Genomic DNA, 26,092 nt, shown 5'->3' on the forward strand with positions numbered 1-26,092 from the left:
GGGTCAGCAGACCAGGCTGTAGCCTCAATTATTGCATTGATTTTCAATGCAGATGTAATTTGTGTTCTAGATTTGGGTTTTGTCCACTGTGAAGGCAACTTGCTACGAGTGTCCCTGTCTCAGGGACAGTAGTTAGGGCAGTAAGTTACAAAAGCTGTTAACATTCATCATACTGATGCATTTAAACACATCTCATAGTGTGGCTAGTTAGAAACCTGCCTTCAGAAAGTGAGGATGGTGCTCTGCATGGGAGAGTAAAAGGAGTAAAAGCCTACCTGTTGATTTAATATAGCAGTGTGATTTGAAGCCATTGCATGGACTCCACAAGGAGGATGCTGGTGTGGGTGAAGGGCAGCAGCACATCTGAGCTTGTGCAGTGCCCGTACCTGCAGTGGGCCAGACTGACTGCACCTTGTGGGATCCATGTGGCATGCCACCTCAAAACCCCTCCAGCAAAGGCAAAGAAGCATTAATTGGCGAGACTCTCATTAATCCTGGTGGGGTACAGCCAAGCATTGTTTGTACCTCCAGGCACAGGGGTTGAGATAGAATGGAATCCATTACCCCTTCCAGTAAGATCCCAAGTAACCGCACTGGAGTTTCTCTGGCAGTTGTGCAGATGCTGCTCAGAGTGCCTGTGGGATCACTGGGGGGGTTTCTGTGGAGGGATAAGCCACCTCTCTATGCTGACTGCTGCCCCCTCTTTCTGTTGATAGATCACTCTGATGTGCACTGAGCGTCAGGGGTGGACTGGAACTCTGATGGAGCTGAAGAACCATTTAGAAATGTCTGCGCTTGGAGCACTATTGAATATGTAAGTAGTGAATACATTACTGAGGATATTTTCCATCCATTTGTTAGTCAGATTCCTAACTTGGCGGCTGTCTTAATACCTCAGCTGCTCCTGGATGCATTTCCAGCAATGGTAAAGGAAAGAGCTTTGTTCCCCGTGCCTCTGTAGAATGCGGCACTATATTTTTATAAACGTGGGGTTTCTTAGATTTATTCCCCACATTTGTCTCACTAGGATTAGGCTCGTGTATGTTCTCTGTGTGGCACTATGCCAGCCACAAACCAAAGCTGTGAAGGCTGCAGCTGTCTGCTTATTATTAATTGAGAGTTAGTGCTGAGACTAACACACTGGTGCTCCATAACCCATACTGTTTTGCAGATAGTTTATGAACAGAAGCTTAAATTCACAATTTAGTGTAAGATACCTTTGGGTCGCACTTGATACTAGGATTCCACTTGCAAATGGTTTATGAAATTACAAATGGCTGATAAGGTGTTAGAAACTCTCATGATTCTTGAATCTAATTAATCTTCTAATGAATCCGTGATAGTCTTGGGGTGTTCTCGCAGTCATCTCTAACAAAACTGCATGTAGTCCAATACTGGAACAGGTGCCCAGAGAAACTGTGGAATGTCCATCCTTGGAGATGCTCAGAACTTGCCTGAACAGGATCCTGAGTGCCTTAATTAAGTTGGTGCTGCTTTGTGCAAGGGGCTGAATCAGATGAGCTCCACAAGTCCCTTCCAACCTAAATTATGCTCTGATTCTGCAAGACGTAATTTTGCCCAAAATATTTACTCATCGTTCACTAATTTATTAATTCATTTCCACGTGGAAAAGCAGCTGCATTTGGAAAATTGAGTTCTGTTCAATCTGTGGGAGTGGGTGCGTGATCTGACTCTGTTGGGGTGTTTTGATTTACCAGGCTACTGGAAAGGAGCTTCCTGTAAGCAGCTCTGAACTACCTCCCTTCCTTGACCTTGTATCGTTAGGAGTCATAGAATCATAGAATCACCAAGGTTGGAAAAGACCTAAAAGATCATCCAGTATGATCTTTGATCGCTGGCTTACAGGTCATACAGCAAGAGCAACTTGCTCTGAGGTAGACAGGATGGGGATGGCTTGGAAGACCAAGGCCAGCTGATCACCAGGTTAAATCGGCATTTTTAATACTAAGATACATTGTGGAGCAATTGTCTCCCTTTAAAGTAACAGCTGTGTGCTTTCAATGTTTGGATGAGCACTCACTGTTTATGGTACAAGCAGAACAAGGCAAAGTGTGGTAAATTGGGGTGTGAACAAACAAGACACCATGAGAGCAGCTGTATTTCTGCTCTTCATCCAACATGGAGGAAATGAAGACAGTAAGAGAGATTAGTTACCGTATATTTACCACAAAGATCGGAGGAATCATGCTAATGAAAATGGAATTCTCATACTTAACCCAGAATTTTCTGCAGAGATGGTGAGAGAATTCAGAACAGAATGCATAGGTGGGGCCTGAAAATCCAGGCTTGTGTTTTAAGTCCTCTTTGCCACCTCAACCACACTTCCTTATTTTTTGTCTGAAAAGAACTCCTCTGTACAGTACAGTGATCTCTGACCGGCTGTTGAAAATGGGAAAGGTGCATTGCAATAACTTCCATGTAAAGAATTCCATAAATGAAAAACAAAATGAAGTAAACCTCATCTTTTTGGAGTATGTTTAGGGACATGAACTGAGCTTGATTAGCTGTAACTAAGCTTGCTTTCTAGATAAGAAGGAGAAAGTATTTTATGTAGCTGTTTGGAATATTTCAAGATGGTATGCACATGGGTAACGTGTTTGGTTTGATTCCAAGGCAACAAGAAATTTTGGTGGTCATGGAAAAAGGATTTAAACAAACCGATAGTTTGTCTTTAAATAATCAGAGCATTTCCCCAGGGAGCAGTGAGTGTTTGCACAATTATTACTCTGAAATGTTATTTTTACAAACCTATCCTACTACATGGATACCAATGGTCATTACTGCTATTTAATAGCATAGCAGGTGGAGCCTGGAGCTGTGAGCACTTCCCTTTAATAAGTAGTGTGCCACAAAGTTGAATTTGTTCTCAAAATTAAATGGTCAGAAATGTTGATTGGAAAATCTTGTACTGAGTGTCTGTCAGATCAGTGCTAATGAGACTGAGTGCGCTCTGAACCTAATGGTGGGAGTTTTGCAGGATGAGGATTTGGTGTTATTCTGGAAAAGACCTTGCCCTGGGCTGCTGAATGTCACACGCAGCACTCAGAATATGCACTGTGCAGGGCAGGACTGATACAAAACGTGCTGTGCCATATGCTGCGTTATCAGGCAACCTGAGCTATTTTGCAACACACGCAAGGATACATGCATAGTTACAGGACAACAGGGGAACACTGAATGAAATATCCTTTAGTTTTCCTCTAAACTGCTTCTGAAGGTGACAGTGTGGGAGAACGAAGCAGATGAGTCACCTGTACATCTCCTACATCTTCTTGGAAATACTTCTTACTCACATAGGAACACTTCAGTGTTCAGTGACTTCCCCCGATGGCTATAGAATAGCAAATCATTTTTATTCAAGGTAACAATCAAAATGCCTGAAAATCTCTTGACTTTCAACTGTTTGGAGATGTGCTTGTTTTTGTTATTTTTTAACTCTTCTAAATGCCACATGTGTTAACAACGGAGAGCCCTGTCCAAGTTAATCAATAAGCTACTTCAGGTTTGCCGGAGGAATGAACACATAATTGCCTATTTTCTTCCATGTAAGAATCCATTTGGCTTCAATTTTTTTTACAGTAGATATTTACAAAGCAAAGAGATTTGTCAGGCTTCTACTTCTCTTCTACTCCAGAATTTGTATTTTAGGACCTAGGTTCCTTCCCCTGTCAAATATCCATCTCCTTACAGGCTTCATAGTCAGCACTGTGAAATCATGAACTATGTAGGTAATTGCTGGCATTGCTCAATGAATGGCACCCTGTGATAGTGTACACATGCTTCATGCACAGTGAGAAGAATTAGATGCTGAATTAGTTAGTGACAGTATAAAGCAGTGAAATTGCTGCCACGTGAGAGTGGTTCGTACTTTATCATATAGTCACAGAAGTGAACTTATCCTGGAAGTTGTCGTTATGCCTTCCTTAAAACTATAGGTTTTTAGCCACTGTTTGAAATAAAAAGCTACTAATATCCTGTTCATCAGATGTCACAGTAATAGTGGTGAAAGACTCCCCATGTTTAAGCTTGAGCTTTCCAGCTTTTAAGCTAGTATTTCTAGCATAAGCTTACTGTGTAGTACAGGCTAAACTGAAAGCCACTGCAGTAAGGATGACTTTCCAGAGTGAATGGCGTATGATACCACAACATTTTTTTCTATGTTGCGAATGCTGTCTTCTTTTTGATAAACAATTGGGCTGTGGCTATAAAACCTCTGGGGATGTAATGTCCTGATGGCATTTTGACAAACAGTAGAGCACAGATCTAGAATAAGTTTTATATGCCACAACATAGCAGAAATACCAATGCAACCGGAGTGACATTCATTTAAGAGGAGCTGTGTTTCTTTGCAGTGTGATGACCCAGACTTGATTATTTGTCTGTCATGGCATTAGTTACAGACTCACAGATTCATAGATCTGAAGGCCAGAAGGGACAACTATATCCATCCAGCCTGTCTTGGGCTACATGGGAATGTTTTACATCCAGCAACTCCGTTCCAGGTCCCAAATTCTGATTTAGTTAAACCACATCTATTAGAAAATCATCACATCTTAATTTGAAATGATTCACAGAAAATGCACTTCACTGTTGGTAAATCTTCCCAAGTGCTATAAATAAAATGCTAGAACCTTAATGTTAAAAAGTGCATCTCATTTCTCATTTATGTAGGGTAAATTTCCAGCCACTGGCTCCTTTTATATCTCCGTTAGCTAATTTAATTCTCCAAACCTTAAATCCTGCGAAGTAGTTTGCAGCTAACTGCACAGATGGCCTCCATATTTCTTTAAGTTTTGTCAAATTTTGGTGCTAATGTGATGGCTCTGTCTGAAATTCTGTAGCTGCTTCAGAAGCCGTGCTTTAAACCTTCATCACAGATGCTAGGGTTCACTACTTGTGTTTGAAGTTCAAATTCACGTATTTCATATCATCTTGAGGGAGGAAATTTTTAGGACGTTGGGGGCTACGATGACTACATTCAGCAGATCAATGCAAAGCGTTTGTTTTCTTTGCTTCATTGCTAGAGTAAGGATGTACCTCTTAAAGGCGGGACAGTTGTGACTAAAGACAAAGGCAAAGTTAACTAAGAGGAAGATCTGTGGTGTTCCAGTCTGTGTCCCCTTTTCATTCCTGCCATCCTACTTACTGTCTCAAATCTGTACCCATGTGTTCAGTCATATGGACAAAGCGAACAGCTTCTCCCTGTGCTCTACTGGATTACTGCATACTGCTAAATAATTGCCCACATCTGTCTACAAACTGCTTTACATCCGCATAAATCTGTACCCTTTCCTTCTGAAACAGGACAGGAGTATTCTCATCTGTTTCCGAAAAGTTCAAGTGCTGCCTGTTTATCCAGATTTATTGGGTTATAACAGCACACAGGGCAAAACCCGACAAAGAACTCCTGTATGAAAGTTATACAGGCTGTAAAAGTTCAGGAATTTGCCTTCAATAATGAAATTCTCAGCATTTGATATTTTAAAAACACACGCCACAAATGTAAAAATGCTAATTAAACCAATTAGAACACACTGGGAGTACACTGACAGCAGGCACATAAAGCACTAATCAAATGTAAGGAAAGAGTTTAAATACTCCGGATTTGCTAGCTTTTATTTAATTATTTTTCTTACCACAGTTGAGTACATTAATCTTGAGAGTGGAAAGGACTGGTATCCTTTGGATACACGTACCTGAAAATAAGACAGGGGCTGGTTTTGCTGACCTGAGAAATCACTCATTAGGCACAAGTGATTCACTGTAAAACTTAGAGGAAATGAAGAAGTAACAGCATTTTCTTCTCAGCCTCAAACTTACTAACTAGTCTGTTGAGACTGGTGGGCAATGGAAAGGAACTGCTGTCACTTTAGAGCAGGCAGAACTGAAATTTACTTGATTACCTCAAATGAAATTCATGACTTGTCAATTGATTTCTACTAAAATAACCCAGTTCCTTATTTCAGAGATCAGGGAACTCCGTGGGGTAAATTCAGTCAGTAGTTTCCATTATTGGCACATGAGCTCACTGGTCCAGGGCAGTTGGGTATGAATAAGGTTTTTTTTCTTTCCGACTAAAGTTCAGAAGTCCCTGTCCTTATAGTACTGCACAGAAACACAACAGGAGGGGAGAGGGTGGGATGGGAAGCAGACAGAGCAGGGCTATGCACAGGGGAAGAAGGACCTTTGAGCTTTTAGAGTAGAACAAGTGCTTTGGGATTAGGGATCACCTTGAAATTGCTGAACCTACTGCCTAAACCACGTGTCCTGGCTGGGGAAGGAAATGACTGCTTTATGCACATGCCACATGGGAGATCTACTTCTTTCTTGGACTACATGCATACAAAAAATGAACAGCACAGATCTATCATACAGACACAGCAACCCCTGTGTGTTCATGGATGCCTTCATTTTCCTGAAGGAGCACCGTCAACTCTTACACTATCAGCGTTCTGGAAAGATGTGAATACTTTTATAAACAGTAGCATAGTGTTGTTTTAACACATCTGTAAATTCTGTGTTCCCCTAACACTGCCATATCAGATTGTTCCCTATTCATCTGTGTCAGAATCTATAAATAATATCGTGGTAGAAGTCACAAAGTGTTACACCACGGGTAGATTCTGGTGTGTTATTTAAACAGTGCTACACTCATAGCTATGCACAGCCAAATCTCTCCAGCACTGTAATGAACAAGGTCAACTTGGTCAGCTGAAGTTCTGTTTTTTAAATGACTTTTATAAAAATACTTTGCCTGAGGACTTTTAATTTTCTTGGTCTATCTACCATGGTTATCACCGTTTGGTTTTAAGGAATACTGGAATAATTTTAGGAAAGTTTCTTTTTCTTTTTCATTTTGAGTGTTAGAAGGTAGACATTCCACGAATACATAATTTGCAATTCCTGCCCATTAGTAAAAATGTCCCGTAGCCAGAAAACAGGTATGATAGCACTTTTCCTTTCAAAATGATGCCAGTTCATCACTGTGAGTCATTCTTAGGTTTCTATGGTGAATGTTTTTTCTGCAGAGGAGGCCTTGGAGTTGCTGACTGAGTCTTTCCTCCAGTGCATTTTCAGTCTTCACCACTCTGGGAGTTAGGTGTTACCAATCCTTTCTAGAAACAACTTTGAAGTTTAGGCTCTGAAGGTGAGAACCTTGCTTATTTTAAGATAAAGTCAGATCCAGATATCCATTTCTCTTGGTGCAGAGGATTATTATGATGTGGCTGACTGTGAAGAACAGTTGATAGCCATGACTGTAGAATTAAAGATTTCTTTCCATCCTGTTTTCCTAAATGCAAGATAAATGGCAGTGCAATAAAGTTCTTCCTTTGAAGGCCAGAGTCTATTCCGCACATGAAATGGGTCCTTGCCATTTGTGTTTTACAAGAACAATATTAACATTCATGAACATTTCATCTTTAGCCATGTGATGAGCTTGCTTAACAAAATAAGCCCATCCTTATCTTCTGTGGGCACTTCTTCCACAGAACCAATCAGTCTGTTTATACATGAGTAGCTACCTTCTGGACGGCTGTGAACATGATGACCTGGGGCAGTGGAAGCCATTTGCAGTACAATGTCATTGAAGCTCTGTTCACTTGATGCTGAAAACAGCTGCTAAAACACAGGCAAACTCTTAGAGGAAGGCTGGGGATGTTGCAGAAATTGGTGCAGCAGAGAGCTGGTGCGGTTTTTTGGAGCTCCAGAGTGCACAAGGCTCAAAGGTCAGCCTAGGAGCACTGCTTTGAAAGACAGAGGACTCCAAAGAAACTCTCAGTCCTATATAGGATTTATTAAGCTCATTAAAATAACACCCAGTCCTAAATGAGCCACAGCTTTACTTCTTCTCTGTTGTGGCTCTGGAAACTCACAGAGTGTGATTCCCTAGCACAATAGCAGCGAGAAGCCACAGATCAAAAGCAGCTGCCACCATGTCTGAAAAGGGGAACGCTCTCCTAACTGTTTGCAGTTTCTGTCCCAGAAGCAGAGCAGCTACCGGTTTACCCTATTTCGAGATGTCCCTGTTTGAGTCAGAGGTTCTTGTAACCTTCTCAGAAATGGAGCTAAAGATTAGTCACATCAAAAGGAAATAAAAACAACACACAACAAAATGACTGTAGAACAGTCCTGCTTCATCGTCTGTCTCGGCTGCACTGCTACTGCAAAGCCATATTACACTCTGTATAACCAGAGGGGAACAAAAAGGCAAGTCTTGCAGTCAGTCCTTCTGTGAGATCTAAGGCTAAGCAGGCAGTTCCTCAGCTAGCCCTGAGGCTTACCCCTCAAGTACCTTCCACATCTTCAATGAGTGATGCATCAAATACTAAATATCCAGTATATCCCCTTGCTTCCTGTTAGTGTATGCATCTAAATAGACATCTAAAACACACCTTCGTGATTCTCAATGATACACAACACACTTGGTGTGTAACTGCACTTTGCAACATCAGCTGCAGCTCCCTATTACCAGAGATGCTTCAGCTCTTGGACTGGTGATCCATGGGTGGTAACAGGAGGAATAGCAACTAGAAATTAGGGGACGTGTTACTGAGTTGGTAGAAGTAACTTCTTGGAAGAAGTCTTCCATCAGTTCTGCTAGCAACTCCTTGAAGCTTTCTGAGGTTCTAAGAACAGCAACTCATTATTATAAGCCACAACAGGCAGTTCACAGGTTGAGCCATGAAGTTCTCCAGTGTGTTCTTTCAGGGTAGTGAAGATGGCAGTGGGGAAGGTGGCAGCAGGAGCAGACAGATCATTGCTACAGTGCTGGAGAGGGGCATAAAAGCTGGCCAGGGAAATTACCCTTTGTATTCTGATAGAAAACACGAAGGCTTACTGTGGGTGTAAAGTAAGTGGTGCCTGTAGAAGAAATGCTGAGTCACAGCTTGAAGCAGTGATTGAGCACCTAGTGAGAAGACAGGGCCAACCCAGGGGAACTTAGGAGCACGTGGTGAATCTGAGTGACCACATGGGCTGGAGCCAGGATCCAACCCTTCCCAGCCCTCATTTAAGGGTTGGCAGGAGAGGCAAGCTTATCTTGCTGGGGAGACCTGCCTACTTGAGATCTTCCATGGATAAGCAGTTTTTTATTTCCCTTTATTTCTGTGTCTATGGCTGCCGTGTTTAGGCATATTGTCACTTGCAACAGCCTAGGACTTTGCTACTCTGCTGTTGTTGCTGTCCTTTCTATTGCATTATGGCATTGCAGTGCTATTTAACCTGTATATGTAAAACTATGTTATCAAACACAGCTTTCTCTGGGGTCCTCTGGGGTTATAGTATATCAGTTTTGATGTTTCTGTGTAGAAGAAAATTATCAGCCAGTGGTAAAGTTCAATTACACAAGAGTTGCTTTTCAACTTCTCGCATTTTGGGAGTGTGAAAAACATAAGTTTGTGCACCCAAACTCTGTTACAGCCTAGTCTGCAATTACTGCAACCAAATAGTGTTGTCCCTTATCAGTCATGAGCACCATTATTTATTCCTTCAAGGACTTCAGGTTATTTCCCCTGGAGTCATGTGGGAACACTTTAGTACCTCAACATAATTCCTAGTACTTAATTTGCAATCCAGATTGTCTCCATTTTCTTTCTTATACAGAACTTAAGTTACATCCCCATTTAATTTTAAAGCCATATTGTTGCATTGTGTGAATCTAGAAAGTGGGTACTTCCTCTGCTTATTTAGAGGCAATTTCAACCACTTCTCATCCAAAGGCAGATTTCTCTTGGTGTCTCTCCTAAACCTGTGAATTCATTGCTGTGTTGGACTTGATCGTTCCTTCCTTGGAGTAATCGCCAAAAAACTTTGTGATCAACACATTTGCATTTCAAATGCCTCGAAATTCATTATTGTGCATCTTGTTTCCATGTGAACTGTATTTAGTAGAAATTCCCCAGCACCTTCCCTGTGCTGACACACCTGATAACCTATGATGAAAAGGCTTCTAAAAGGCAAATTCATCAGGTGTATTAACGTGATAATGTGATTTTATGTTTTGTAATAGTCCCTTTCTCTAATAAAGAAAACAACTTAAAAATATTACTAGAACAAATTTCAACTGTGTAAGATTTCAAAGGAGGCCCATTAGCATAGTGAAGCCAATGGTACAGAAGAGCATTAAAAAAAACAACACAATGTCACATTCTATTTTGTAATTCCTTTCTTATTATGAAGAACAATAAGATACATAAGGAGTGCACTCTCTTTTGTAGTTAGCTTGACATCTGCGAACAGCTTAAGACACCACCACTTATTGCAGTGAGTGCGAAGTGATGACAAAAAGAAGTTAGTTTTTCTGTGCCTCAGAGAGCACACCAAGTTGAGCTGGTTGGTTAGAAATTGGGCTGTTCCTGTTAGGAATCAGCATTGCTGGAAAAACAAACAAGTGTACCACAGTAGCAACTTCATGTGTCTGTCAGGAGTTGGTGGCTTTTAATGTGTATTCATATATGGTTATCAATCTTTAAGGATTGATAAACATGTATTAACAATCCTGCAGAGCTTTGAGGAAGCCTAGGAAGGCCATCCAAAAAGTTTTGATGCTGAACTGCTTGTTTTATATAAGTGAAAGTTATTTTTATTAATGAATTTTATTTCATTAATATAACTTCCTAATAATACTGCCTCCAGAAATTGCCTCATTCCATGCATTTACTCAGATGTTTTTTTTTAGTATATCCTTCTCCCTTTTTATCTTATCTATTAGACAGAACTATGGCAGTGAGCCAAAGCTTCACTTTTTATATGTTTGTTTTGATGTTACTTCATCACCTCCTCCATTCTTCTGGACTTTTGTTTGCATCTTCCACCTGTTGCATCTTGTTGGAATTATGAATGGAGAGGTCTCTAAAACAGAAATGGACTTTTCTGCACTGGAGAGTGACTCACTATTAAGATTTGTCCTTTAATTTGCAAGGATACTAATTAGCAATGATTAGCAATTAGATACAGAATACAACTTGTAAGGCGTGTATGTTTGTGATCTCTACAGACTGCAGCAACATCTTAATCAATACTTATGTTTGTTTAACGACTGTGGTATGTACAAAGCTAAGAACTACCATATAGGGTCAGACTATAAGTCCCATCTAGCTCAGGGTTTAGTATATTTTAATAGAAATCAGTATTGGATATCTAGGAAAATAGAATCTATAGAGTAAGTGCTGCCCTTGCGTTTCCTTTCAGATAATTAGCAGTTTAAGGATTTCTCTCTACTGAAAGGTAGAAAGAGATCTATCCTCCAAGATGCTGTTTTACTGTTCTTTGAAACCATTTATAGCTTTGACTTCCATGACATCCAAAAACAAGGAATTTGAGGATTGAAATACTGTGGAGATCTAGTTGTTTGTCTCAGTCATTTGCCTGATCGCTTCATTTGTTGCATGCTTTTTCTAGCACAATAAGAAATAGCATTCATTACTGAATTACTGGTCATCCTCCGTTTGTTTTTCCTGTAGCATTCCTATCTTCCACAATTGCTTCTGCTAGCAAGAAATTCACCAAAATGTTATTTTGAATGAAAGCCATTCCACCCTTTGCAACCTCCTGTTTGCCTTTCTTGAAATGTATGCAACACTGTAAATGTGAAGGCACAGTGATACGACAGTGATGAGCTTCTATTTCATTCTCAACTGCTTTTCTGGTAATATCCTGAATTCTCTTTGAGCTTTACCACTGCTAAGCAATACTCTTGTCTCATGGACCAAACTCCTATTAAGAGCTGAAACATCTTTTTTTGGCTGAGTTTCACCTGCTCTTGTTTGTGAGGTGTGGAAAATGGAGATGATGAAGAGATTCACTACAGAAGCACACACCTGATCCAAATTAAAATACTAACAGAGGCATACCCATAAACTTTCTGCAGTGATTCTAAGCTCTCTCCTAAACAGTTACAGCTTCTTCAGGGCTTGTTGTTGTGCATGTGCAGCCTGGTTTACTTTTCCTTTCATCATTAGCTTGCATTTACAAACTCTGAATTTCAGCTGCTGTCATCGAGCTCTTCACCATCAACCTTTCCCTTGACAGTGCTAATAATAATTTATAGACTTCCAGTAACAAATATGGTTATTTTCAAATAACTGATAATTCTGCTGTACAACATTGTCCCAGTACTGAGGCTTGGGAATTCTATCATAACAGCCTATCATTGCTTCCTGTCTGTGAACTTGGCTGGCCAAGAGATGACCAACCCTTCTAGACCACAGATCTATTTCATTATCAGCTGCTTCTCTGAGATCCTGACAAGTGATTTCTTTTACATACAATCACTTCAGCCATAGCCATTGCTATCAATTTGTTCATTGACTCTGAGATTTCCATGAGATCTGACTTCCCTCTAAAAAAGCTGAATTAACTCTTCTCCAAATCATGACACATTCATATTTATCTGCTGATTCCATGTCTTTTCATAGGTGCTACTAATTTTCATACAGCAGAGCTCACAGACTGAGTAGTCCGCAGTCCCCTGTTCTCCTTCTTAGTCCATCAGGTTCTGAACAGCTGTCAGCCAACACATTTTTATAGGATGATTTCAAATAAAATCCACAAGTTTGCATTAGCAAAGCGCCTTATGGAACAGAACATCCTCACTGTCCCCTTTTTTGCCCCTCTGAAGGAACAGACTGTGACTTCGGGTATCGCTAGATTTCTCTTAACCACCCACCATGTGGGTCAACTGATCTTTTTCAAAGGAAAGTGTACTTCTGGCAGATGCTTCAATACTTGTTTTGGTTTAGTGCTTTGTTGTAGTCTACTGATCATGCTGATGCTGTTTACAGTACTGTGAGAATCAAATTTCTTTAATAAGCCAAAAGGAATAATTGTTTTCCTACACTAGTCCAGTATATCAAATTATCAAGAAAGTTTCTAGAGACCTAACAGATTTCTAACGGTATTTTACATTATGCCTGGTAATGAGACGGTACTGAAATCTAGATTCTCTGTGCAATAGAAGGAAACAGATTTAAGTGTATTTTCCTTCAGCTGTGCAATATTGCCAGACTGAAATTCTGGTGATACACAAAGATTGTGATGCTGTTATTGAGCAGACCAGAAAAGCTGTTTTTCTTTAGCTAAAACCAGAGAGTTTTCATTTGTACAGATGTAAACTGAGCCTACATTGAAAATATTTGGTGTTAAATTATTTTATATTTTCTGTTCTAATAATTTAGACGCTAGGGATGATTTAATCGGGTTTTTTAAACCAATATGAAGATACGTTATAAAACATGCTACAGAAATTTTCTGAAAAATATATGGGTAAGGAGGAACAACAAAAAGGGATTGCACTGATGAAGATGTACAGAGCCAAGAAACTGTAATACTGCTAAAAGTCAAATGAATGGACAAAGAAATGCCATTTACAGCATAGCTGGCCATCACAATTACTCCATTGATTAAAAAAAAAAAAAGCCAATTTATTTCAGTATTAGATCACATTTAAATTTTGCCATTATTTAAACTAATCTCTTTCTAAATATTGCAACCTTCAGAAACAATAACTAAACAATGAGTTTATTGCCAGATATTAATTTAGAACCAATGACCGAGGTAAAACATCATATTTATCATTCAGAAAGCAATACAAAAAAATTGTTGTTTTAATCTGTTGGGTATAAAGACTGAAACTGGTAAATGAAGGGGAAGCATGTTTAGCGCAAGGGCTTTGGTGGGAGGAAGGTCTTCACTTCCCATGTTCAGGCCTTTAAGCATGATAAACATTTTGAGCAGTCTTTCCAAGCAGCAGTAGGTTTGTGACGTGCACCTTGAGTTAGGTGATACTCTAGCCAGATAAAGCACTTTGTAACAAAACTAGAACATGCATAAGCAATTAATTGGTTTTTAGTATTCGAAAATATGCCAAGCAGTCTACAATGTAATGAGGAAGTTGGAGTAGTAGCAACAATAACATTACAGGTAAACAAGACTGTTATTATGTGCATTGTAATGTTACATATGTAGCTGACACTGGAATTTCTTAGTAAGATAACAAGTATTGCTGGAGTTATCCAGTTATGCTATTGAAATTCACTTGGTATCTTTGATTTAGAGAACGACGACCATGCAGGAGACACCCCAGACTAACTCTCCTCCATTGGTGTTATTTCTCAGTTTAATCCATAATCAGATGATTGCCCAGTTTGAGTTTAAAGAATAATATCTGCAAGGCAAATTGCACCAAGTTTGGACAGTCCTGAAAGCCTTCATCAGGCATTAAGGTTTCTATGGACGGCTAATAACATAACTTACAGGTTATCTTATTTTAGGTACAGCTGTCTTCTAAGAACTGATTTTGATAATGATAATAAGTCAAAACTCTACATCTACAAACCAAACATCACATCCAAAAGCTCAGTGGTGCTCTCCCTGAACTGCATGTCTCCACATGCAGTAAGGCTTCAGCAGGCCGAACGGTGCCATTATTATCTTCAAGTTTTGACTGTGCTGGTACTTGAGTGCAGTTGAAATGGCGAGATGTTGCAACTCATCTAGAAATATTATCTTCGTGAATCGCATAACCTAAAATAAACGACAGCTCATTCTTACACAGCAGCATAAACAGACTGATTTAATTGATACCTGTCACTAAGGTGGACAAGCCTCCTATCAATGGGCATTGTATCATTTCATTAAGATGCTGAGCAACAATTCAATGCCAAAACTGCTCAGTTTAAAAGGTGATTTTATTACTGTGATCTAGAGGTATATGCATATGGCAGTCCTGTTCAGAGACTGAGCTATAATCCTTAGCTCACTCACTGTGTTGTAATACAACCTGACACAGTGTTCAAGTAAGACTTCAGATTTCAACATCGTTGTCACTGAATGTTTAACTTTATATTACATATAAGCCCCCAAAATTTTAAATAAGAGGATCTAAGTCAGCTTCATTAGCATCTCTGTGATGCCGATTAGCTGCTTATATTCATCAATAAAATAGAATTTTATTGCACTAAGTGAGGTGCTGTGTTAGGAAAGTTAGGTATGCTGTTTATATTGATCCTTTTTTCCTGTAAAGCTGTCTCATATGCTTTTAATGCCAGAGACTTTCTGAGAGAACTACTTGGATTAAGACAATGTGGGAGCTAAATTCAAGATGGAGAACACAAAATATTACTTCACTTCAAGTCATTGATGATAACAATGCAAATTCGGGACTTTTTGTTTGGGATGATTGTTGCCAAAATTAATAGGATTTCCCATCTACACATCCAACAATGTATTTCAATCATAAAGCAAAATAAGGCTGACCCCACCACTGTGGGGAAAAGGTAGCCTTTTGTCAGTCCTTTATTTTTAGTTTATTATTTCTAAAGAATATGCAATGTAGCTCTTAAATATTTAACAGGTCACCTCTTAGGAGAAAAGAAAAAAGGAATATTCCATGACTCTCACCCACTCAGAAAAGCTTCAAGTCATAAGCACGTGGAAGTCAAGCAGAGCGAGACTAGTATTTCATAAAGCCTGGATGTTACACTGAAGTACATCCATTTTCCTTACTGTTAGCAGGAACTAAATGTATATTTACTTTTTACTTTGAAACTAATATCTACCTCTTAGCTATATAATGTAATCTTTCATTGTGAAGTGTCTTGGTTCCGATACACAAATCTAGAACTGACTACCAGTCAACAGAATTCCCAGTGGGTGTTGAGCTTCTAGAATAAGTTGGTAACCATATTATGGTTCTAAAAAACATACAAGAGGAGGAATTCCTGGTGATTAGATGCTACTCTTAGCTAGCAAATGGCACCCAGTTAACCAAACACCAAGGTTATTTTGGCTGTGATCTTACATTGCTTTACATACAAAGATATTCATTGAATTTACATTGAATTTTGAAAGGTTAAAAAAAAAAAAAGATGTGCCAATGGGATGAATGTGCAGGAAGGAACGGGGAGGTCAGTGCGGAGTCAGCTTTCAAATAAAACTGCCACCTGCAAACGTGCTGCCTACAGACACACCAACTCATTGACTTTCTTGATGTTTCTTCTGACCTCAGTCATGGAGAGCTTCATGGAGATGCAAAATGTAGCTGGATTGACAACCTAAGTCCTACGTGCTTTTTGCTCACATGTTGGATGTATAACTGAAGACTTTACACCACGGCCAGCTGCAGATGGTCATATTCCAAACACCTCAAACAAGAAATGAATAGCAGACTTCCACTTACCTGTTATGATGGATACGATTCTACCATATTCCACAATGATAAGCAAAAGCACAACAAAGAAGGGAAGTGATTCAGAGGCATCGAACCACAAGACTAACAATTCACATTCGTCTGTATGAATGACTGCAAAGTGGCTGGGCATTAAAGTGATGGCAGCTTGGCCTGTAAGCCTGCCTTCTCAGAACACCTCCATGCTGGGTTACTATTTGAGCAGTGTCACTCATTTGCCAAGCAGTAGTGTTCAATGCACAGCCCACATCCAACCACCAAATGCCGTTGTCTTATAATAACATGAAAAAAAAATCACAAAAAGGAGCAGAATTTTTAAGTAATGAGTAGGAGCTGAACTAGCAAAGCTACTGTTAACCCAAGAGGCACTGGCTTTATTTCTTTTCAAGTCTAATCCAGACACCTAAGGAAAACATAGACAAGAGAAGGCAAAGGTCCTCCAAGCATCCCAGAAGTGACAAATACAAAATTTGATCACTGAGTTTTTTTGGGTCAAAGCTGTTCTTCATAGAACTCCCACTGGCTCCACCAGAGCCACAACAGTAATAGAGCTGATATGCAATAGCCTTAAAATTACAAAGTAGTGTGACAGATACTGCAAAATGGTGGGGAAAAGGTCAATGATACTATTCAAATCATCGCGTGTTTCTGATCATTTAACGCCACTTAGGAGGGTTTAAGTGCTTTTTGCTTCAAAGTTTCGTGTCCCACTCAGTAAAATACAGTCCTGGTAGAGCGGTGTCATCCCATAACTATCACCTTTGTCAGGGAGTTCGAAAGACCGTGACAAAGTAAAAAATGTCCATGTGGAACCTGCCAGATCCTCTTGCTCTTGAGCTAAAGAATCGACACCATATCACCAAACAGATAAGTCCAGCTGCCTCCACCACGGCGGTGGTTCCACACCCAAGCACACGCAGATGGCGGATCAGTCCCATATCACCACCGTGCAGACCCAACTGGAAGGCAGTCAGTTCTGCCTCAACCCAAAGCTGCGAGCTCCAGACAAGCACCGCACAAACAGCCGCTTCACCAGGAAAAAGCCTGGTGAGGTGCTCCACGCCAAGAACTGCTGTCGGACATCCAGGATTTTTGTTTGTCTTTGGTGGCAGAGTTCCACCCCGATTCCACTGACTGGAGCTGCGTGCGTTAAACACTTGGGTCCAGTCATTCTCATTTTTAATTTCTGTTTTCCCCCTTCTCTGGCACGACACGAATGTCCAACAGCCTTCGCAGTTACGGCACCAGAACCGGGTGCGTGAGGTCGGATTTTGGCTGGGGCCGCCCGCCAGCTCCTCTCTCCGCGCCCCGCAGCTGGGGCGGCGGAGCCCTCAGCCTCACCGCGCTGCCGGGGGGCCGGGGCCGGCTCGATGCCTCTCTCCCTCCCGCCCCACCTCGCACCCCGGCCGGAGCGGGGCCGCCGCCGCCGTCAAACTTCGGAGCCCGCCGCGGGGCCGCTCCGCTCCGCACGGCCCGGCCCGGCCCGCCGCCGCCCCCGCCGCCCCCGCAGCACCCCGGGCGCGAGGTGAAGCAACCTGGCGCCGGCTCCTGCACTTTGCACAGCGGGCGCAGAGCCGCCTCCATCCCTGCGCCCGCCGGCAGCGCTACGGCGCATTTTTTCGCACTAATCTGCACATTCAGCACGTCCAGAGCGCCCGTGACTTTACCTGGACTTTCTCCACTCTCCGGGCTCATCACACCGCGATCACCTCCCCATCCTACCGCTAACTCTCTCTCCCTCGCTCCTTCCTCCTTCTCCCTCGCAAGGCCTGCTAAGATCGAGCCCGATGGAAAGTCGAGAGAGAGAAAGAGAAAGAGAGGCAGAGGAAAGGGAGGGAGCAGCTCCATCCCTCCCTGCCCCCCCCCAGCCCCCCCGTCACCCGGCGCACACGCCAGCCCTTTCCCCCCACCCCAGCCCTTCCCTCGGCGATTTCCTCCGCTCTTCGGAACTACGAGGGCTCCGGGAGCGGCTCCCGGCGCTGCCCTCCGCGGCGCCCCGGCCGGCTCCCCCCCCGCCCCGCGGCCCCCGCTACCTCGTAAAGGTCCCCCGAAGCCATGCTGGGTTGCGGGACTGGGCTCCTCTCCGCGCCGTCTCCCTCTCTCTCTCCACCTCTCCCGCTCGCTCTCTCTGTTGAGTAAACTGTGTTTTGCAGAATGACAGGCTTCGGGGCTGGCTGTGCGCAGAATCAGAGGCGAGGAGAGGCAGAGAGGCAGGCGGCGGGGCTGGCGTAACCAGCAGCAGCTCGGGCGCACAGCGCCGAGAGCCGCGTCTCCCCCGCGGCGGCGGCGGCGGCGGCGGGGCCGGCGCCCCCCCCGCTGCTGCTGCTCCTCCTCCTCGCCCGCCGCCACCCTCCTCGCCCTCGGGCACCGGGACGGCTCGCCCCTACGCCCTCCGGCAGGGAAAGTCCCGGGGCCGTACGGAGGGCGGCCTCTTCTTTTTCTTTCTCTCTTCCTTTCCCCCCCCCCGTCCTTTCAGCCCCCCCCCTCCGCCTCTCTTCTCGCACTTCAAACTCTTTCCTCGGCCGAAATAAATAAATAAATAAATAAATAACATATAAATAAAAGGGGCGGGGGGACGAGGACAGGCCGCGCGGGAGGGTTGGGCCCGCGGAGGGCCGCGCGGCCGCCCGCCCGCCCGCCCAAGGTCACGGCGCGCGTTGCGCGGGGCCGGCTGATCTCCGCCGGCTTCGGGCGGCCCTGGCGGGCACCTTCCCGCCCCCTCGGCGCCTCATGGCCGCCCCACCCACCCCGTGGCCGTCGCCGAGGAAATGGAGGTGGTGGGGCTGCTCCCGATAGTCCCTCGAGTGGTGCAGGCTAAAGGGGATGGAGGGCTCGTGGCCCTTCTCATCACCGCCGGCACCCACCCTTCACAGTGTGAGGAGAAGCCTCTCCTGCTCCTTTGCAGCCATTTTGCAAATTAGCCAGCCCTCTCCAGGAAATGGAAGCCACTGACCTCCCACAACTTGGTCTTTGCGCCGAGCTGCCGGGCAACCGGCTCCCGTTGTGACATAGTGTGGCTGCTGCCAGTTTAGAACCTTCTGGGCCCGCTCCTTGGATGCGCCATCCCAATGCAGATCCTCGGCAGAGCTGCCAGCGCAGATCCATCATGGCCCTTGACATTCTCCTGGCCCACGTGAGGTGTCCATGAGCAAGTGGTCCTGCATGGAGCTGGTCTGCCATGTCCTAAGGTTGGGGGAAGACCAGAAGCTTCTAGTCTCCCATCAGCACTACAGCCGCTCCAGCCATTACCCACCATTGCCGTCTAGCATTTCTTTCTTCAGACTTTCCAAGTTAAAGAGGAATTTCCTCACCAGCCTGGCCATAAACTAGGCCAAATTCACCAGTCATATGTAGAAGCTCCACTTTCCACCAGACACAGTTGAGTCTTGAGGAGATGGAAGCTGGCTTGCGGGATGCCAGCATGCTGCGGTCCGTGAAGAAAAGGATTCCATTTCTGTGGAGGTTTCTCAAGAAGCTTCGTGGTTGTCTGCTGTGAAGGAGTTCTTCTTCCAGGTAAAGTGTGAGCGTCCTCTCAGTGATAGCTTTCTTGTCATGAAAGAGCTTAGTTAGGCTTTGCTCAGAGCAGCTCTTCACATCTTGCCTTTGTGGCCATCCTTTTCTCATAGTGGCTTTTAGACTCCATGTTTTCACCTTACAGCCAACACATAGCTAGTAGTCATTGCTTTGGGAATGATGTTCAATGCTGTGCTCTCTATCTTTGCTGTAGTTGTGGCTTTTGTTCATTTTATTGTCATTTTTCGCCTTTTGAGTTCAGCCCTTTGCATGGTACTGCGCTCCACGTTAATGTGAGACTTGGCGCAGTCCACACTATCATCTGAGTAGTGGATTGGAGCTGGTTGGTGAGTCCCAACTGAGAGGGTCCTTACTTCAAATACTGATACTGGGTATTTTGAATGTTGTCACTTTTGATCATGAAAGTAGGAAATAGCACATACACAAACAGGTCCTGATTGACCCAGTCTCCTCTACTGTGAATATTACCTCTGATGATTATGAACTTGCCAGCTAACCAGTTTAGTATTGACTTACAGTCCAATAAAAACTTATAGTAGTTTGGAGCTTGAAGACATTTATGGTTCATGTGGTCTGTTAGATGGTGCGATAACACTGAATTCCTAAGGATAGGCAACTCTGCTTATATAAAACAACGCCATTCCTTTTCTTGACTGAAGTAACTGGAGGGTATTTCTCTGATTGCCGATTTGCCAGCAGTATTTTGATTTTTGAGATTTTATATTTAGAGAGTAAAATGTTGAATGGATTAAGAAATTCTGTAAACTACGTCTGCCTTTAGCAGTTTTAGCAATTAATGCAGCAAAATTTTCTTAATTCCCAAGAAATGCATTGCTTAATAATCACACCCCATGGTTTTTCCTTGATATATCCATTACTTTGCCTTATACTAAACTGAGCTTTATTGTTTACAGTACCGAATCACTTCTTTACAGCCCTTGTTGAACAGGGTATTTCTTTGATAAGTAGGCATTTTAATATATTTCTCTTCAAAATCTGTTTTATTCCACCTACTATTTTGCTGTTTTCTTCAGCAGTTAAAAAAAAAGATGGCAGTCAAACCCAGTGAGTCGTTTCTAGGTGTGCTCTTCAATATCCCTCTTCTGATATTGTTGCCAGTCCTTGTAGTGTCAACTCACTGAAATAGGTTAATGGGTTTGAATAGGTTAAAAAATGTCCGATCCCAAGAATGTGCATCTTCTCTTTCAAGGCATGTCTAATAAGCAGACATTTCTTGCTGGGCTTTGGTGTTATTCTGCTCTCAGACAACTAAAATGAGAAAACCAACCTTGCCCACGAAGGAATATCCATGAGCTGATCTGTATTTTCAAAGGCGTATTTACGCTGTATGTGTTTAGATTACATGAACACTGTCAATATTGTTGCCTTAAGATTTACAACCCAAACAAATATTAGTTGGGAAGTTCTGAAAAGATGAATGCTTTAGTAAATACTTTGAAGAGGGGAAACATCTTTTTCCTGATTACTCATTCCTTGTTTTAGAGTGCGCAGTCTCTTGGGATGCGGTGGTGTGTGAGTCAATAGTGAGGAGCAGAAAGAGGGCTTTTGCAATTGTCAGCCACAGGAAAAGTTGGTTGTGGTTTCAGCGTATTTCCCAGTCATTCCATAGAAGACAAGATTTTAAGTTTAAAAAAAACCCAGCTGACTTTCCTTCACCCGGCAGGTCTGTAATGTGACTTGTCAGGTTATGCAGCATCTCTCTGAATCTTTGGGAAAGAATAGAAACAGTTCAGACTATTACCTGTCTTTTGAAAGATGTTTCTGTTGAGAGATTTGCTGTAAATATTCACCAGTTTTAATAGTCTTTAAATATCAGCATCCTTACTGTAAACTGAAATTGCTGCAAAATCCAGATTATTTTGGTACCAATTTCAAACCCTGAATTGAATGTTTTTGCTAAATACATGATTATTCATTACTCTTATTGTCTCACCGCCTTCTTCTGTTTCCCATCCCAAGAGAGTAATGCAAGCAAAGGAGACATTCCAAGTGCGGTACGTCACGTTTGAACACTTGTTTTGGTTTGGTGGATGCTCTGGTTTCCACTACTTCAATTACAAGAATTATCTCTTGGACTGAATAAAATTAAAAATGAAACTGTGTTATTTCAGAAAGCTAAAATACTGTTGTCATAGCTGTGCCATTGATTTGTTATTGATCGTTTAGTCAGTCTGTCCTGCGCTATGCAAATAGTGTAGGTATCGTACAGTCAATAATACGTTTTCCCCAAGGAGTGTACACTCTAATAGTGCGTTTTGGCAGTAAGCTCCATGAGAAACTGCTGCAAAGAACCGCATTGTGTCTTCAGGAGGAAGCTAAATGGTGGGAGAAAATAATTTGGTACATGAAGAAATTGAGGGAATTCCTGTATTAGGTGGTAGGGAGGTATTAAAATTAAATGAGAGAAAGGTGCAAACAAGGTATGGATGGGAGGATGGAAAGAAGGATGAGGAACGAAGGGAGAAAGCAAAGAGGAAAGCTGTGTGAAACTTTGTGTGTAGGGGTGTAAGGGGGTGGGGTGGGGAAGGGAAGCAAAAGGGCATATTGTAGCAAGTGGAAGTGAAGCAGGGAGTAAAGTAACACAGTGACTGAGTGACTATCACCAGCCAACGAAAGGAGGATGACCAGAACATGAAAAAGTGTCAGTCAAGGTAAAGAAAAAATTAAAGTGTTCCAGTGAGTTGATGAAGGAAGAAGATCTGACAGGAAGTGATGATGAGCAGGAAGAGGAGAGTCGCTTGTGGCGTCTCTGTTCTGGCTGGGTGAGGGATTTCCTGGAGTTTGGTGCCGTGATGGTTGTGTACTCTTTGGTCGGAGAGAGAGCTAACGTATCCCAGGGAGTCTGTCAGGAAAACTGTCAGAGACATGGTGTCAAGTAGAAGTAGTAGGAGGTCAGGTAGGAGTTGCCAAACTGGATGAGGAAGTCCTTACCATAGAGCTAGTACCTAAAAGTAAGAAAATCGATGAACATGAAAATGAGAAGGCACCAGTTTTTTTAATGATTGATTTACGTATTTTGTGACAAGGGGAAGTAAACTTGGGAAAAGCCCAATACACTTTGTGTTGTGCCATGCTGCGGTTGTTCGATTTTGATGCTAAATGTATTTCTCCAAACCCTTGTTTGGAGCTTAAAGCATGCAGTTGCCTATCATCAAGAGGAAATGCTCGAAACGGAATCTGAAATACCACGGTGTAAGGAAACAAACAGTAATATTTAGAAAACAAAGTGATGTTTATTTGTTAGTGTACAGCAAATACTCCAGATTAGAACCTTTCTAATGTTGAAAATGTACTTAATAACAGGTGTTCCAAAACCCATCTTTGCTTCCCACAAAAGAAACAGATTCTGTTCTGTTCTGTTAAGTGTGACCAATACAATATTGCCTCATTCTGGAAAGGGAAAAAATTGAAGCTTTGACCAGGAACGTATGGGAAAAATGAATGCCAGCTAAAATATGCAGAAGATGACAAAATATTCATTATGGTTAATACTTCATTAAGGAATCCATATAGTGTAATTGTGTATACTTGTCATTGTTTACCTAGACTTTGAACACAAGGAAGTCTCATTGCTTAGCACCTCATTGCTTGTCATTTACTTTCAGTGGGAAATATTCATATTGGGTATAGCTTGTACCCTGATTCTTTGAGCTGATGCATGTGATCTATTGATTTTTTTAACAGATTTCCTTGAGCTCATTGCAGTAGGTGTAACAGATTGGTATCACGTGAGAGGAAGAGATGGAGAAGTTACCTTAAAAATTAAAGCATGGAATGGTTTGTCATAGGAAGTGGAAGCAGAGGTAGCGTATAGGCATGTCAGGAAACAAGGCAAGTACTCCTCTGCTAGAGGAGACTTCACTGTCAAAACAGTGTTTCCCTAAACCAGTACAAGTGGCATTCTGTTAACAGCAGTCATTGAAAAGAGAAAGAGGAAAACCTGATAGTGAGTAAGACTTATCAGATAGAAGTAGTTCAGAATTGGTTTCTGGTGTGAGTCAGCAAAGCTACGTTTTCCGTGAATTATTGTTACAGCCACACGATGGCCATTGCAGAGCATTCTTTACCAGAACACATCCTTCTGGAACATAAATGATTATGTCAGACCTCACTCAAAAAAGCAAATGGAAGCGTTCTTTTGATTTCTCTCATTTTTGCTGCCTTCCACAGCTGTACATCTCTCCTTTTCTGGTTCCTCTTGCTATCCTGTTGTATCATTCGCAATCTTATTTTATGGAAACATGTCTGGCAACAAGGATTGAAGCTAATCATTGTTTTGTCTTTTCTTATGCTGAAAATTAAGATAGCTTTGTCTCTGCCTGAACACATTGGTTCTTTGCCAGTATCTCCCAATGACACCAAAAATAACGTCTTTCCATGTTCTGCTTCCTCTGTTTGCAGATGTAGCTCTCTTCCACCTGACATGTTGTCATAGATAATAGAAAGGTGCCAAAACATTCCTTTTAGAACAGAAAGATCTGCTACCTTTCTGACTACTGAAAAGCATGGGATCTACACATGGGAAAGTGTAGATCATGTAGAAATAAATCTCCTATAGAAACTTGCTTTTGAAATTGACAGCTTAACAGTTTTCAACAGATTTAGTAAATCTTCATAATACGTTATGTAGGAGCTGATTACAAGTATTATTTCCTTAGGATTCATGAGGGTAGCGCAATGAAAAGCAGTATCTCTGCATAGTTACAATAACTCTGAAATGATGCAAGGACAGGTAACAACTCAGAAAAATAAAAGGCTTCATCCTTGCTGAATAAGGGCCAGTATGGAGCCTGATTCATTGATTAAAAGGTTTCCAGAACTTTCTTCCAAATCCTTTTTTTCCTGTGCTTAAAACAGAAAAAAAAAAAAAACCCAAAACCAAACCATAATACGCCAAGGTGTTTAAAAAATAGATACAGTCATTAGGGAATCACAGTGGATGCTGGAGAAGACCTCAGTGGATCATGTAGTCCAACCCTCCAGCTTGAAGGAGGTTCAACCAGAGCACATTTACTCAGGACCATCTGCTCTTGTGTTTTGGGAATCTCCAAGGATGGAAGTTCCACATCTTGTGTGAGCAACCAGTATACCTTCACAGTAAAAAAAGCTCTTCTTATGTATAAAAGAATATTTAAATTAGAGTTCATAAAGTTATATTTAATCAGTTTATGTTATATTTTCAGAATTCTTTGCCAAAAAGGAAACATATTAGTATCCTGCACATGGTAATCTGAAGGCTTTATTCTCCAGATCGTAGCAAGCTACATAGTCATGGACAAAATTGGTGTCCCCACTTTCAGGACCTTCTGCCAGTAGTTGGTTAGGTTCTCCGTGGTATTGTTTCTGATTACATTCTTCAGTGATCGAGCACCTGGTGGGAAGACAGGGCCAACTCAGGGGAGTTCAAGTGTATGCAACGCATCTGAGTGACCAGATAGGCTGTAGCCAGGATCCAACCCTTCCCAGTCCTTATTTAAGGGTTTGCAGTAGAGGCAAGCATATCTTGCTGGAGAAATCTGTCTACCTGAGGTCTTCCATGGGTAAGCAGATTTTTTCCTCTGTTTAGGTGTCTATGGCTGCTGTGTTTGAGCATATTGTCTCTTGCAACAGCCTAGGACTTTGCAACTCTGCTATCTTTGCTGTGCTTTCCATCATATTTCAGTGTTATGTGCATATATGTGATATGAGAGCATCATAATGCAGCTCAAAATGTTACTATGAACTAGTGAAGCATTAGCCACTCTTTGCCTGAAAATTTGAAACAAAGAACTTCAAGATCTTGACAAGATGAGAAAAGCCTATTGCAGTCCAGAGAGAGGTAGCATTAACGTTCTCTGGTGGGCATTCAGAAATTCTTTCTCGTGTTACTAATGTTTCACTTTTTAAAAATGCATGTGTTTACAAGAAATTTGCATAGAAGCTAAAATATAAAGGAATAGCTTTCTTTTAATTTTCTTAAGATGTTTGGTGTTTTGAGAAATAAAATATTTTATAGTGGCTTATAGTATTATCTGAGCTTCTAAAATATGTAAATATTTCATACTTGTCAATTATTTGCTATTATAGACAAGCTCATGGAACTCTCCATTTACATACGATGGCTGTTGCTGAGTTTCATAATGTCTCTGAGAAGAGAATTATGCCCACTGTGAATGAATATACAACAAACTCTACATTGCAGTACATGCTTAACTATGCTAATCCTTAGGTCTACTTTTTAGGGTGAGGGCTATAAACTGAGCCTTATGGGACTAAGTATTTGCATTGCATTTATTTGCAGGAAAAGTGCACTTCAAAAGCATACTTATGCATTTTTTGACAAAGAATTTG

General features: G+C 41.9%; 1 protein-coding gene across 1 annotated transcript in view; it reads right to left on the reverse strand.

Annotated features, from left to right (window-relative positions):
- CDYL2 (chromodomain Y like 2) overlaps positions 1 to 18,495 on the reverse strand; it is a 52,885-nt gene extending 34,390 nt beyond the window's left edge. Inside the window, exon 1 of the mRNA XM_072346795.1 lies at positions 18,241 to 18,495. Coding sequence (XP_072202896.1) covers positions 18,241 to 18,264 — 24 coding nt within the window. The 5' untranslated portion in view covers positions 18,265 to 18,495. The remainder of the gene's footprint in view (positions 1 to 18,240) is intronic.
- Between the last annotated feature and the right edge of the window lie 7,597 nt (positions 18,496 to 26,092).

This window comes from Excalfactoria chinensis, chromosome 11 (genome assembly GCF_039878825.1).
Source record: "Excalfactoria chinensis isolate bCotChi1 chromosome 11, bCotChi1.hap2, whole genome shotgun sequence".
Lineage (NCBI taxonomy): Eukaryota > Metazoa > Chordata > Aves > Galliformes > Phasianidae > Excalfactoria > Excalfactoria chinensis.